Source organism: Pleuronectes platessa, chromosome 18 (assembly GCF_947347685.1).
Source record: "Pleuronectes platessa chromosome 18, fPlePla1.1, whole genome shotgun sequence".
In the NCBI taxonomy this organism is placed as follows: Eukaryota; Metazoa; Chordata; class Actinopteri; order Pleuronectiformes; family Pleuronectidae; genus Pleuronectes; species Pleuronectes platessa.
Window position 1 is genome coordinate 2,645,946 of NC_070643.1, and position 16,493 is coordinate 2,662,438.

Genomic DNA, 16,493 nt, shown 5'->3' on the forward strand with positions numbered 1-16,493 from the left:
TTGTGTGTGTGTGCGTGTGCATGGTGGTGTGTGTTTGTGTGCTGCAGCAGTGGCGGAAAATCCACACGTCCATTCTCAATAGGGTTACATTGATGATTTACTGTATGTTTTTCCTTATTCAAGCTCTGTACTGCAGCTCATTGGATTAGAAGTGAATCAAAGGTTAAAGCCAAAACTGTCCTCTCAACACCACATAAGCAGGAGTCATTGGTTGAAATACCAAAATACAATGTTTCTTTTTCACTCTGCCAAGGAGGTTATTTGTTTTATAGTTGTGTGTCTTTATATCTGATGGTTAGCAGGATTACACAAAAGAAACTATAGAACCATTTTTCTTGAAACGTGGTGGAAGGGTATGGGTAACTGATACTTTTGAAAGAGATCTGGACAAGGAGGCAGATCCAGGAATATGTAATCACTTTGTTTAACATTGCAAGATTAGGTATTTTGGGACCTTTTGACTGATTTCAAAGGAAATAATTAATAGAATTTGATGAAATAAAATTAGGCATTTGAAGAATTGGTGCAGCTTGATAAAATGTAAGTGGCCTTGGCGATGCCACTAAATGCTCTCTATTGAGTGCCATCGTAATGAAATGTTGCCTCTTTTAAATTGTGAAACTTATCAGTCCCATTTGATGAGGGAATAAAAGGATGGGGGTTGGCGGAAAGCAGAGAATGAGGTGAAGAGAGTCTAAAAGAAAGAAAGACTGAAACTTTAGAGGGAGAAAGAAGGTGAGGCAAGGAAAATAAAAAAAGAAATAACAGATAAAAACACAAGACAATAATGGAGGTAGTGTAACATTGTTACAAAGCTACAACACCTTGTAGAGGTCGGGTGGATTAATGGTTCTCCAAAGCAATTGACCTGGAACAGTGATCAACATAGCTGTTCCCTCTCTCATTCATGGAAGACATAGCCACATGGTTGCCCTGATAGGGCAGTTACAGGCGCAGAATGTGATTTCTCTTGGTCCAATGAGTCCATGCTTAAGTTTCACACCAGGCTGAATGAACCAAACTTAACAGGCTTTTGCACCAGAATCCCAACTGAAACCAAAACGGTCAGGTATGAAAGTTTCCCATTTGCAGTAGACTGGTCTAAAGCTTTTCAATGCCTCACTACATCATTGACTTGTTTTCAGTTTCCCAAATTGGTATGTTGACAAAAATCCATCACCTTGGTGATTCATCTGACTGCAGTAACACCATTAACCTTTTAACAACAGTCTTATTGTAGAAGCCAAACTTTAGCCACAATTTCCAAATTCCATGTAATCGATTAAAAGTTCACAAGAAAACCAGAGATATACCACACACACACACACAAACACTCACTTACACTGGACAAGAATTAAATAACACAATATTTTACGATCAAAATTTTGATCCACACAGCTAGTGTATCCTACATGTTACAGTTTTTCTCTCATGCTAATTAATTAAAAAGCTCTAATGCCATGAGTCACAGTGAGGATTGGCAGTCCTCACTCTATGTCCACAGCTGGTGCCACTGTTAAGAGTGGGTGTCCGTCTCTCTACTGATGTGAAAGTGTGTCCCTGGTCGGCAGGCCCACTGCTCAGCATGACACTGTATGTTCAGGAGTAAGACATGAATAAAAAATTATAATTTCCATAGACAGCAGGGGGGCTGGTGGGATTTGCCTGCATAGGGCCACAGAATAATGTTGACGTTCTGTTGAATAAATAAATGGATAATACCGTTTCCCAGCAGATGCCTTGCGGAGGGGGAAACAGACCCATATGCTTAAAATTGTTGGTCAGCAGCTCCTCAGCTTACACCTCTGCCAGACACCAACATCCACGTACTAACCAGGAGAATGAACGGTACAAAGTGCCATGTGCAAACTAAGTCTACAACCAATCCTGAGTCAATCCTGATGATCAGGAACCGACACCATCTTGTGTGACATCCTAGACAGTAATCCAAGTATCCTATCATCATTCTCACCTGTTACCGTTTGTGTGGTCATTTGTCCTGTTGCTAAAATAGTTTAATGGCTGTAAACAGATAGCTGTGTTATATGTCCCCACTCTTCACCCTGTTAACAGCTTTTGATGTGATTTGACAAGGTATCAACAATAATTTGCAATTTTATATCTGAACTAGTTTTTAATGCCTTATATTTCTGTATTTATAAATGACAGATGTCTTTAAAGGTCCAGTTTATGATTTAGGTGAAAGGGATCTATTGGCAGATATCGTGTTTTAGTTAGTGTGTGACTATCTACATTTTAGGAATTGTTTTTTTGTTTACCCTAGAATGGGCCTTTTATATTTAAACACTTTATATTTACATCAGGAGCAGGTCCCCGCTAAGGAGGCAGCCATGTTTTTTATAGTAGTCGGACAAACTAATTGGACAAACTAAACACCTTTTTAGTTTTCATCACAACTGAAAGTGACCACAGGTTATCTGCCATGTTTGGAAGGGAAGGATGAGGTGATAAGTAATCAGCTGCAACAAGCAACTTCAACACTAGGCATCAAGTGTCTCTCCAAGGAACAAAACTAATGCAACACCAGAACAGTTTGAAATGTTCTCAGTTGTGATCTACAGTTCATTATTCTTGATCATACAAATTAATATGTGGCTGTTACTTTAAGATGAAACCAGCCTAGTGTCCTGCTTTACAATGAAGCAAAGATCCAATTCATACCTGAGGTCCATGTATAAAGACTTAAGGGGAATCTTACTTTTTGGGAGGAACCTGGCCCACATTGACCCGGATACAGATGATCTTGCGAGTTTGCATCCCCACTGAGCATGAGGCGTCATCCCCTTGTGTTCTGCTCACAGATGTGTTGGTGACCGGAATGGAGGAGTCCTCTATGCACTGGCCCCAAGGGTATGTTTGCCAGTGGTAGACAGTGCAGGGGTGGTCATTGCAGTTCCTCACCTCCTGCAGAGCACTGTTGTTTGGACAGAGGATTCCACCTGAGGAACAGTGAAGCAGAGTTAGTATTGCAGCTGTGCCATAGACAAAATCGAATTAGCACTGACACAGGAAGTTGGAAAACATGTTGGAAGATGAGAACAATTTTAAAACACTAAATCAACTCATTATGTCTTGGTCGACTAGCTGGAACCTGGGCAGGGCTAGCAGGAATCAAAAGCTGATGACAATTTTAGAACAGAAAATATCTCTGAATCTTGAAACCTGGTGCATTCAACACAACCAAGCCCCTCTAATCACTGACGGAGTAACCGGAAATTAAGATAATTTATGCCTACAAAGCAGGGAAGTCTATAAAAATATATCATCGTGCTTCCAGATCAAAACTTGCACCCTCTGAAATGTCAGTAAAAGATGTAGAATCATTAGAACTTGGAATTGCAGGTCTTCTGGGAACAAAGAAAAGTCAAACCCAGAATGACTGCAGAGGAGCTGGAGGAAGGTTGATCCGAAAAGAAGTGGTGCCTCATCATTCCGCTGTACAGCCTTGTTGTGCAAACAGGATCAGAAGGACCCCCAAACCGGCCAACTCATCACAAAAGACGCCATCTGCAGTGACTACAGGATAAGCCTGAGTCATTTTGGTAACAGGCCAGTCACCAAAGTTTGTCACCATGTGTTTGGAGAAAAAAAAAAGACAAGCAATTGCCAACTTGTCAACTGTTAGGCATTGATGTCGGTATATACCTTGGCATTGTGTATAAGCCAGTAGCACAGGAAACATCATACAGACAGAGGGAGTAATGAATTCCCCTCAGTGCCAGCAGACTCTGGATACAAATGTCCTGCAGTCATTGGGATAGTGGAATGTGCTGTGTGTGAGAGCAGCTTAAGAATTTATGGCGATAAAAGTGATATAAAAAATTTTAAGTTGAGAAGATTCTGAAATCAGGAATAGCGACCATCCTTACTGGCCACTAAAAGTGTTTGCAAGCTGTGATATCTGCCTGTGTGTGTGTGGAAGGGGGGTATGGAGTTATCAAGAGTTGTCTGAGTAGGGTGCACACAGCATTTGCATGTACTTTTGATTATTCTAGTTAAGGTAAGAGAAGTGGCAAGCAGTAAGGTGTTGGCTATCACCTGCAGTGTGAGTCTTTGTGCATAGCTATAGATAAACAATCAGCCTTTCTTTTTCTATGACTTGTATGACAACAAACATGGCTGAAGCATCATGAGAGATAAGGCCGACAATCTCTGGGGGCTGGGCCAGCCACAAGGATTGACAGAGATGAGATGACCCAGGGGGCAGAGTGTCTATACAGAGCCAGGGGCCTGGATGTGGACCCAGGTGGGGTTTGCACACCATGTGACTCACTTCATCACGAAACCTTGTCATCAGCAGCCGCCATCACCTTGGGGAGAAGACAACCCCCTAAGAGAAGGTCAGCCATTAGCGCCTCAGAAGGCATTGAATGGCATCTTCTACCCTGAGATGGAGCATTGAATTGGACATGGGAAAGCAGCTCAAATAGAGGAAACGTCTGACCTCTGTGTAACAGCTCAGAGGTTATGTCCTAGACTGTAATTTATAAGCGATATCATTGGATTTCATCATCATGTGAAGTCATCTATCAGGTATGGAGCTCATTAACACATGGAAGGACACACCATTATTGCTGCACAGGCTAATTAAACAGTTAACTGATAAATATTAAAGTGCTACCAATTAAACCTGACATGTTTTGGAGAAATGAGCAGCTCAAATGGGTGAAATGTATCCAGGTCACAAGAAAGGGTTCTGCAGCAGTAGACTTTACCTCAGCACTGTCTTCAGATATTATTGGCTGAGTGCTTAACAAAGTGATGAACTCAACACTGTCTTGTCTTTGTAATGTTTGTCTTGACCTGAATGATCTCATACCATCACCTGTACACACAACACTGATATTTGTGTTAGTGCGAGTGTGTCCATGTGACTATGCAGCTTATGGTTCACTGAAGACTATGGACACAATAGGCAAAACATGATACCTCTCATGTAAAACATAATGGTGACATTGACTTTTAAGGATGAAAAAGGATCATATAATTTTACTTAAATACTAACAATATTTGTACAATATGTAACCTTTCTGCATTGAGATGTCTAGAGACAATTAAACATATGTTATAAACATTATTGAATTGGGTAGTTAACTAGTTACATTATCAATATTGTATTTCAAACCTGCTTAGGCTAACCTCGGCTCTATATCATCATTTAGGTTCTGGGAAATAAAATACAAATCTCACCCTCTCCTAGAGGTGGTGACATCATGAGCTCACCACTCTGCCGAGAGGATTATTGCTTTGGTGCTTTCACACCAAAGCCCTTTGGTACAAAATAAGAAACACATTACTCATGTTTCCTCTGACTTGTGTCCTTTTGTACTTTTATACTTGTGAATTTAAAACAAGTGAGTTAAATTGACACTGGTAAACAGACCATGGCAACTCCTTGGATTCATTGTCCAATAGATTTGAAACCCAGTTGAACCAATTATCCAATGAGGATTTTACATCTGCAACTAGGTCAGCTGCCATTTGCTGGAAGGTGTTCAGAGAATCCTGATTCATTTAGATGCTTCATTAGTGAAGTGTAAATAGTTGATCATCAGTTCCAGGTCTGCTGGTTTTAACTTAGTTCCAGTTCTTTAGCTGAAACTAAGCTAATTGCCCCATTTTCTCAGCTCTCTGCCAAATATTCAGCCATGACAATGTCTCAGAAAGAGCCATGACAGTGCAGTAATTTACAGAATAGACCCTCATTTTAATTTCCAAAATGGTGGTTAAATCCTGGATTAATAATTTTTTCATGAAAAGATAGATTCACAGTTTAATTTCTCAGCAACTAAATGCCCTGTTACCTAATGGGTAACAGGGCATCACAAGCGATGGACTCTTTTAAACTAAGATCTTTTTCAAAGGTTTTGTAAAAAACACATTATAGGACAGGTGTGCATACAAAAAACCTGACCATTCCTGGTCTCCATTGATACAAGTTCAGACTGTGACTTTGGCCTTTTTCTTACTATGATGATGATGGACTGAAGAGCAGCATTAATTAAGGCAGCCAACCTCAAATTGGAGATATTTTTAAACCTTTGTAAGGGCAAGAGTTGCCATTCACTCTGCTACTCTCTACTCCACTTTGTGACCCTTACTGAACACTGAGGCTCTTTCCAAACCTTTCTCAGCTCAGTAAAGCTGACAGCTAGGAGATGTCTATGTTACTTGACACTTAATTCATCACATTCCACATCAACATGTTTGGCTCACTGCTCTGGCCCTTGCCAGTCATCTAACTCTCAAGAAATATCTGCTTACTGAAAGCTGAGATAGCAGCTAGACAAGGCGTGGCACACAGCACTCAATATCGTGTGTGTGATCCATGTTCCCTCGCTCCAGCGTGGATGCTATTTTATTGCAAATATGTAAAAGACAGCATACCACGCAATGTGCTCCAGAAGTCAGACGTCATAAGCTGCTAAAATGATAAAAGGGGCGTAAAACATAAAATTACGATTGGCTGCTAAGCCAGATGCTTAAACCATCTGTGCAGCCTCTAATTTTTCCACATAACGAGGTTTGGTGAGAATGGGTCACTCACAGTGTGATTGACAGCTTGGGGGGGCTGGCTTTAACAGTAGCTTCAGCATAATTCCAGCACCATTTAAATATCCACCTCTTACCTGGGGATTTGAAATAAATAATGCGAAGGAATACTCAATACTACTGTTACTACTCATGTACAATAACTTTTTTTTATCTATTCTGTTTTTCATTCTATTTAATCTATTATTTATTCTATTTTTCTTCTATTCTAAAAGCACAGGGATTTTGCTGGGCCAGCTCATTGGCAGGAACAGATGACATCAAGGTAGCTACTTTTCTATTTCCCTTATGTTAAACAGGAAGTCTACACACAACATCAGCAAAACATCTATTGCTGCCACCTAAGAACATCAAAAATATATGTACCGAAGATTGGTCGCACCAATGGAAGCAGGGAAGGACCTTGAACAGAATTAAATGCAGATTCCTTGTGAATTTTTTGAGGCAAGAAGGTTTTGTACTACACAGTTTGACATTGTTATACAAAACATTGTGCTTCGGTCTCTTGACAGTTCTGTGGGCTTATCCCTCCACTCACTTCTTACCCTGCATCACAGTAACCCACGCCACAACCTTTGCAGTCGCTGCAGAGGAACACAAAACAACAAACTTTGACATTTTACTTAAATAAGGAGAAGATGTGAGGAGGATACGCAGCACGAATAGGGAAACTTGCAATACTCGCACAATGTGAAATTATGGTTGATTTGTGAAGGCCGACACTGATATAATGGATATAGTCTGTAAGGGGTTAGCATTATTATCTTAGCTTGTATTAAGTGATGCTGACTGACTGATTTCTAAGTAATTTTAAGTTCCATGTGAGGTCCATCTGTTGGACCCAACAAACAATATCCCGGCTGCAGCTTTATTCTCCTGCTTCAGAGACTTCCTACCTTCTCCAGCGTTATAGGCGAGGATTGAGCGAGCTCTGGTCTGTTTTCCCTCCGTGTTTTTTCCAGAGCAGGTATGGGAGCAGAGAGACCAGAGGGTCCAGGGGCTCAGGACACAGTCCTTTGGGCAAGGCACCTCGCAGACGACGGGCATGGGCAGGATGGCATCACGGCAGAGCTGTCTTTCCACATATTTACCTGCATGATGCAACATAAACGACAAGTTTTTAATAAAAATGTATATAAAACAAAAGACAAATTGAGGCTAAATATGAGTCACATTCCGTCCACAAAAAGGCTAAATTAATGATGGACTGGTTTGTGCTTCTTCCTTTAGAACAATGTATACCAAATGTTAACAAACTTCTGTCATGCAAAGTATTTAGCTCACTGATATTTGAAATTAACCCTAACCCTAACCCATTTGACTTATTTCAGTGATGTCTCAACACTGACCACATGTTGAATCTTGCAGTTGAGCCAAAACCAAAACAAGCAGAAACATCATCTGAGAGCTCCTTATTGCACCCACCAAAGATAGGTTAAACCAAAACAAAATATGAAGATCTTTACTGCTGAGCATGAGCAAAAGTGTACTTACAGCTACACTGAGGAGAAATGTGTTAATTTCAAAATAAATAGGTGTGAGCAGAGTTTGTTGTGATAATGAAATAATACAATACATAAATGCTTGTATCCTATTTATTAGCACCTTTAAATAGATAATTGCTCATAACCTGTATGTTTGAGTATAGAAAAGCTTAAAGCAATCCTCATTTTGTCCAATCTGTGTTGCAAATTGTTTTCAATCATTGCAATACTAATATAATTTCAACCTCTTGGGAACATTTTCACATGTTTGATCCATAATAGTGCTTAACTGAACATTAATACTTTAGCATATGCCACTGGGACAGTTCAGCAAGTCCAATAAGTGAGCTTTTAGAGTAGTAAATGCATGTTTAAATATGTATATACATGCAACTCTAAAAACTGCCATGTTCTAAAGTGTTCCAGGCCCATACCAACAAGGACAAATGTAAAAACAATGCTGAATGTCTGGTCCAACAGTTTATCCCTTTCCTGCCCTTTTTCCTGCCCCACCTCATAGCCTTCTTAATACAATTATCTTTCTGTTTCAATATACAACATCATAATAAGTCAACTCCTTAAGTGTTCAATGAATGTGAACGTTTTTGATTTGCAGAGAAAAACTAAATACGCAGAGAGTTGTAGAATAATTTTTTTCTGCAATAAAAATAGTCCCAAATTGCTATCACGTGAGTATTCATACTGGTTTCTATTTAAGGTCTTCTCAAGGACTTGCTCTTAGAAGGGTGAGCTGTTAAGCTGCTGATGTGTTCAATATTGATCAAGATCTGCAGGCTGTCTTCACTCTCCATCCACCCCCATCTATCCGTTCCGTGCCATTCCATCCCAGCCCATCCTGTCGCTGAAAGACCATATCTGAAAATCTCATTGTAAAGGAGAGGAAGAATGGCAATTGGTAAGTCAAATGACACGCCAGGGACCCCAGGGAAAACCCGGACCCATTTTCATCAGAGGGACAACAAGAGATCAATAAAAAGCCAGTCAGGAGAAAACCCTGAGGGATGCCACATGGTTGGGGGAGAGGGGCAGCGTTGGTGATGGGGGACATATGGGGCCCTGACAGGGGTAATAGAAGACACTCATGTGATAGATACTGGAGAAAATCATTCAAGTGATGATGGCTTCCATGGTGTCTTTTGTTAGTGGAGCACCACATGAGTCGACTCTAGTGCCTGGTGATTAAAAACACTGTGAATGTGAAAAAGTGTGGCAATCTTTGTCATATATTTTCCCTTTCAAATGAAAAGAAAAATGGTGGCAGGTATGTCGATGGGTATGATTGCAGTGCACGTCTCATGATCATCAAAAATCTGACTGTAAAAATGTCTAATTTAATCTGAAGGTAAGGGTTTCCAATGAGCTACCATTACAGTAGCTGCTGTACGACAGGAGAAACTAAGACACATGCAAGGAACAGGAACATAATTTGCGGGGAAATGTCAAAGTTATGTCAAAAGAGGCCTTGTACAGAAGCAGGGGGGAAGTCGTTCAGAGAAACAACCTTATTTTATGCTGTTTAAAATCATTCTGCGAAGCTCAAACATCTGAGAAGCTCAAGTGATACCAGTTGGCCCTGAGCTCAGCAAACAATTGAAGCGATCAAAGCGAGGAATTTTCTTTTTAATGTTACACACATCAGGCAAGTCAAACCTCTGTCTGAAACTGTGTTGATGGAAATGTACCCAATGGAAGCTGACATCTCCTCCGTTCAACCCTGCCACATATGGAGGAGATTGCCTCTCATGCAGTCAGAGGTAATGGGGAAGAAAGGAAGACTAAATCCATGCTGACTTTGTGGAGCAGCTGCGCTAATCTAATTTACCAATAAGTCTGATTCAACAGGGTGCCATGAAAGGAAACCCATGCACATCTCTTCGGCTGAGTGCCTCTCAGAAGATCGAAGGAGAGGAAGAAAGAACGAGGAAGATGAGGTCACCTTGAGAAATACTTGGAGTCAAAGAACTTCCCTACTTAGTCATAGAGTGGAATAGGCAAAAGATCAATGAATATGTGAGGGAAGTTAAAAGCATTAGCAATACTGTATTGGATGTGTCTTCTGTAAGAATGTAACCCATATGAAGATAGGACATAGGATGTGTCCACAAAGAAATGGTTTCGCTCTGTCCAGCTACCAGCTCCCACTTGTTTGCAGTAACAAAAAAAAAAACAATAAACAGAAAAATAGGATAGAAGATGGTAGCCATCAGTGAACGTGTGTTATTGTGTTAGCTAAATTTGATGATGCATGTTAGGGGAATTAGTTAGTTCATGCTAGTTAGTTAAAAGCAACTGTGTTGGTGCAACATTTAAACAAAATCAACAATCGCCTCTAAAGAGACTGGCTTAAAAAATGTCACCAGTGCAATGCAGCATTGCTTTATCAGGAATATCTTGCCATCCCGTCTACAGTGGCAGGAAGTCCATCTTTATTCACAGTCTTTATTCACACTGTGACTAGCAACAGACTGAAGGAATTCAGAGTAGAATGTCAGGATGTCAGCACAGACAAACAGTACCTTTCAGCTTATTTGCCCTCACTCAAAACAGCCGGCAAATACTTACTTCTTTACCTGACTTAGATGTTCATGCTATATTTTTTAGTCATCATTTCCACCCAAAAATAAAATGCATGCATTGTCATCGCAGTTCAGTCATAAAACCCTTCCACATCACAGACAGTCTCCCCTGTGTGGCTTCTGTCAGCTCTGTCAGCTGAGGAGTTAATCACAGCGAACAGCAGTGGAGGTTGTACCAGCGTCTGGTAAACAAGGGTGTTTCCCTCACATGTAGCACAGATGCTAAGAGAGTTAGAGGAGCAAACACAAACTCGTTGGACCGCTCAGCGTCACTGTGCCTTCTCCATCACCCCTCCTCATTTTCATTACAGGTGAAGTTTCAACCAGTCTGAATCTTTTGTTGTCAAACATCACCACATGGTATACCCCATTCTTCTGTTCAATGACACACCTTAAAATAATAACGGCCAACAACAGCTTGGCTTTGACTTTGTGAAGTGGAACCTCTTGAGGAAATGCCAAAAGTATTGCAAGGTAATGAAAAAGTAAAACAAAAAAATTGTTAAAATTTCATGTATTAACCAGTGGGTTGGAAAAGAAAAAATGTCTACAATATCTCTGGAGCTCAGCAGATATCCATCTTAGGTCCGAAATGTCCATAGGAAAGAGAGTAAAGACGATTGGTTGCGGGGAGGATTAATAATCAGCGCCACAGTGGTAGCATAGTACACTGCAGCCTGTGAACCTCGATGATAAGTATAATATGGAAACTGATGAACAAGCCCCATCTCTCTTTCACTCCCCAGAGCCCTCATTAGCAGCGACTCTGTAATGGTTCAGGAATATACCCACACTAGCCATATCCCCTCCCCCATAAACATTTTTCCATTGACTTATCAGGCCATTGTCTACTGGCTTTGTTTTGTTATTTTGTGGTTGTACCTTCATTGCAAAAAAAGAATAAGCAAACTACAAATAGCTAAAAATAAATATGTCTCTCAATTCATTTCTTGTCACAACATCACCTTAATTTTACATCATACCACTGAAAGAAAGATTAGAAAAAAAATAGATCTCAAGACAATGTGCTACCTGCAGTTTTCTAAAACAAATGTTTACTTCCCCATAGGCTCTCTCAGCGAATATGTGTGAGTGACATTCAGCTTCCCTTTGATTTAGGTTGTCTACAATTAATTTGTCGAGAATGAACAGAAATGAAACAGAATTTTTTTTCAAAGAATCCCAGTTGTTTTCTGTTCCCACCTTCCCAGAAGACACATATCATGTAGTAGGGTATTTTTCAGTAACATGCATTATTATTGCTTCCACTGCTCTCAGCAGAACCTCTGAAAGTTGGAGCTTCACTTTAGTACTAAAGTCCAACAGATTCAACTTTTAATTGGACCCAGTGGCACATGATGTACAATGCAGAGTAGAAAGAGCTCACTGTGTTTTGTTTACTGTCCCAACAACTTTTTACAGTTGTGAAAAAAAGAAGTCACAAAAGTACATGGTCTATATAGTTTACAGCACTCGATTTTTTTTTCCGTTTTTCCCGAATATATGATGTGTTAAGTCAGGTGTATTGTATATTGAGCTACTTTTCTCCAGAAAAAGCTCTTGATTTCATTGTTCCCCTTGTTGAAAAAGACAAATACAGGAAACTGCACTAAAGACCTAAACATTATGGCTGAGGAAAACAGAGGTTATTAAAATGTTTCCTTTGACTAAGAGGAAAGTAACACTTTACCAAAAATAAAAAGATTGAGATTCACTAAATGTGACTGAAACTAACACGTCTTTCATCTCAGGACAAAAACTAATTCTCAAAATAGCTGAGAAAATTAACAAACGTGCCAACACTGCTTTCCTTGTACCTCGCATTCTCTCACAAGTACCCAGACGAAAACAGCTACACAGAGGAACACAATGAAATTGCTTAGAAAAGCAGAAACAACAGAGCGATGTCTCCCCACAACTACAGCAATTACAATGATGGGCAATGAGCCAAGGCTACAGGGCCCACAGTATGATGGTTCAAAGGGAGGCCGAGCAACTTTGCAGCATTCAGAGCTGAGCAAACTCACACACCACATTGAACACAGCCTCCCAGAGTAACAGATCCCGTCCAGCTATCTGCTATTTAGCTTAACTGTTTAAAAGAGTCACTTTATCAGTGCTGGTACATTTGCATCTGACTGTAAAACACTTGAAAGTTTTCACCCTAAGGTATGTATTTCATAAACAGATTATTGTGATAGGGTTAAGTCCTGAATGTGCACAGAAACAGGAAGGGTGATGTGTATGTTACAGTAAGTTCCATACTTATGTCACGCGATTACAACTTAGAGATATATATGACAACTAAGTGTTAAGAAAGATTAGCATTGTACACTGCATTGGAATTTAGGGGCTTTAGCTTTCGGAGGGCTATGAAATTGTTGGCCTTGTTAATATTGCTTTTTAGGAGAGGGATAACTCACATGTGGCTCTCTAGAAGGTTTCTATGTTTTTCCCACTTAATAGGTTATTTTGGGGGCAGTTTTCCTTACCTTTGTTGAGGGTTAAGGACAGAGGATGTCACACTTTGTTAAGCCCTATGAGACAAACTGTTATTTGTGAAACGGGCTAAACAATTTGATTGATTGATGGCTTGTTGACTGCTGAAACAAGACCATCAGATGTACAAAGGATTTCGTACCTACATCTCCAGCTGCTTCTGGCCTTACCATTGCATCTTTCAGCTGTTGCACTTGCTATAGCCACTGCCCCTGGCCCAAGAGCGATCTACCCATTGTATCCTTTGCTACTTTGACCCAATCAGTCTTAAAATGCAGCCTCTGAAGGATGCAGCCCCTGAATTGGAGCATTTTGTTTTCTTCCATACATACTCAGCTTTTTGAGTTGCAAAAGATCTATGGCAGCTATACAGCTGGTGCACTCATAACATTCAAAAAGTTAAGTGTGAAACTTTGGACACCCTTAATCCAACTGCTAGAGATCAATGGTGGAGATCTATCGAAAAAGGTGGTGGCTGATTAGCCACAAGCCATTCCAAGACCTGAATAGGTGTTTTGTGTCATGTATCATTTGTCTACTCACCATCACTGTTGATACACTGCACTTGAGGGATCTGGGTTCCTGGTCCACATTCCTTCTCATTATCAGGGATACACTCCTCCAGTTGAATCACCAGCCAGTCGTAGCAGCTGGGGTCTTCACACGGTATTGCCTCCACCAGGTGGGGGCAGTTCCCCATCCCGACCATTAGCTCATTGACAATCTTCCTCTTCCTCAGTTTGAAGCCTGTCAGAGAACAAAAGGAACTTAATGAAGTAAATGAACACAAACATACCCACACTAATCAACCACAGCACCCCCTCCCTGATCTGCTGAGCGAAAACCTGATGCAATCTGAATGTGTCTGACATGAAACAGTAAGTAGATTAACTTCACTCCATGGTCACAGTGTGCCTTGATGATGATAATTGTGATATTGTATTTGACGTGACAGTCCATTAAGTCTAAAGTTGACAGAAATTCTAAGAACTTCACATAATGACTTTTTTTTCTTCTACTCTCAGCGTTTATCCAAAGTGAGTAATGCATGCAGGAATCCATTAAATCAGCTGGGGTTTGTTCTCGTGTGTGTCATTCCCTCTGCTCAAGGGCATTGGATTCCATGACCCAGGTCCTGAGAAGGGGGGAGGGTGTTAACTTCAGCCCAGGCAAGGTCACTCAGCCCATAATCCACACTCCTGCACCAGCCCGATAAGGCAGAGGAGCCGTGGTGTGCCTGCAGGACTCAGGTGGAGGCAGCAGAATCTCCCCTTTTCTGTTTCTTTTTGTCGTCTTTCTCCCCTCGAAAACCTTTATTTAATCAGGCAGCTCAGCAGAACATGTACCGCAATGTGTCTAGACCCATTGATAGATGTTTCATCTAAGAGGGGGGAGGGTTTGTATGAAGGAAGATGAGTCTTGGGGTGCAGGGAATTCAATTCTATCAGGCTTCACTCACTTGCTATCAGCAGGGTGTATTATGAATGGCATGGGTGCAAGATAACAGTGTAGCACATGCAGTTGCTGTCAAAGCTTGATGCTTCATTTTGACTCAAGACACACACATGAAAACAATCACATGTGATTCTCTATTACATTACATCAGCGCAGGACAGTAAGGATGTTCAATGATTCTCAATGAAATGTGATAGTGAAGGTTAAGTTTAAAGGTACAGGTTCAAATCTCCAGTCTAGTTTTATCTTAGATAATTAACTGCATCCAAATTCTATTAATTTTGACCATTTCACCACCCCAAATGTTGCCCTTACATTCTTTCAAGTATGACTAATGAACATTAACTTCACGAGTTAGCTAAATTAAAACATGAAAGGTCTGTCTATACTATCTATTTTGAATCAATGGTTGATTTCCCGAAAGTTAGAATTCATCAGAGTCAGCTTATTAACTAGCATCTAAGAAATTGTTTTCACTTTACATAAATCAATGTAAATAATAGCAGTTGAATCTAAATACTACTCAATTGTTGCCCGGGGGTCACACTATTGGTAATACAGTTGGCAACAGGAGGGTTAGTACCGTCAAACAGAGCAGAGGACGAACCTGTGCAACCTAAGACATTTCCTTGAATTCATCATCAATGTGCGATGTTGATAACAACCAAACATTGTACATTCATGAGCATTTAGGCCACTCCTAGGATTACAGTGGCTTGAGAAAGTATTTACTTATATCCCACAACACCCGTCCATCATGTCTGAATGAATGGCTACTTGGAAAAGGCTGATGAGCTGTGGTAGATCATCTCATCTGTTTAGTTGTGCCTGCTCGATGTTTATGGAGATGATAACACCAGGTCAAAGACTTTCATGAGACCTAAATGACTCTCCCTGACTGGGGCTATTTTCTTTTGCTACATTTGGGCCTGGTATCCATTCTACAGAGACCATGATTACTATAATTTTTTCAGGTTATTCAAGGATAACTTTTAATATTTCTTGGAGTTGGAGCCCTGCATTAGAGCAAGCAGATGTGCCAGTGGTCAGAGGAGACACTACCCCAGGCCCAGCATCAAAATGCTGGCCTGGTTAGAATAATCTACTCTACAGTAATGGAATCCACTGAGACAGAGGCTGTGGCAAGGCAACAGCTGTTCCCCTTTTTAATCATGTAAATTGATTAGGTCCACACTGGTGCAGACTATCCAAAAGCACCACCTGCAAAGAGGCATAAGCAATATAGTTATGTGTAATGTTGCATCTGTGTTGCCACTCGTTGTTATTGGTTGATCTTACCTCAGATGTAAAATAATGTTCCATCTTTCTGTTTATCTTCAGTAATATGTTTAAAATGGCATGGGATTTAGGTGCCTTAAATGTAAAAGGCCTTAGGAGCCACCTGTTTGTATTTAGCATTAAAGGTTGTTTGTCTTTTCTGCATGTCTCTTTCCAAAAAAGAAAAACAGAAGAGTGACTCTTTCTGTACAAAAATATTAAATCTATCATTGGTCACAATACCTAACATATACAGTCAGGTAAGACATTTGCCAGCTGTATTTTAATGACCAAAAGCTTCCAGATATTATGCAGTACCTTTACGCCAGATTTGTAAACCTTGAATATCACTAGCCACTGTTACATAGCTACATAGCCAACATTAACAGCTATTCACTTACCGCGATGTATAAATGTATAGATATGTAGATGTATAGATGTATAGCTGTATAGCATGTAAAGCATGCAAACCAGCCATCTTGGTCTGGGTGGCTGCCCAACACTTCTCCAATTGTGAACCCTGCCCAGAGGGCTTATAAAAACCTCTTGGTAGTGAGTAGAGTAGAGTAGAGGATACCACCAGTAATCCTACTGACAATTTTTTTTC

The 16,493-nt window shown here is 40.4% G+C and overlaps 1 protein-coding gene across 1 annotated transcript in view; it reads right to left on the reverse strand.

Annotated features, from left to right (window-relative positions):
• thsd7aa (thrombospondin, type I, domain containing 7Aa) overlaps positions 1-16,493 on the reverse strand; it is a 135,946-nt gene that overhangs the window by 37,559 nt on the left and 81,894 nt on the right. Inside the window, exons 6-9 of the mRNA XM_053447421.1 lie at positions 13,697-13,900; positions 7,470-7,664; positions 7,119-7,157; positions 2,720-2,960 (exon numbers count right to left, since the gene is read on the reverse strand). Of these exons, the coding sequence (XP_053303396.1) occupies positions 2,720-2,960; positions 7,119-7,157; positions 7,470-7,664; positions 13,697-13,900 (679 nt within the window). The remainder of the gene's footprint in view (positions 1-2,719; positions 2,961-7,118; positions 7,158-7,469; positions 7,665-13,696; positions 13,901-16,493) is intronic.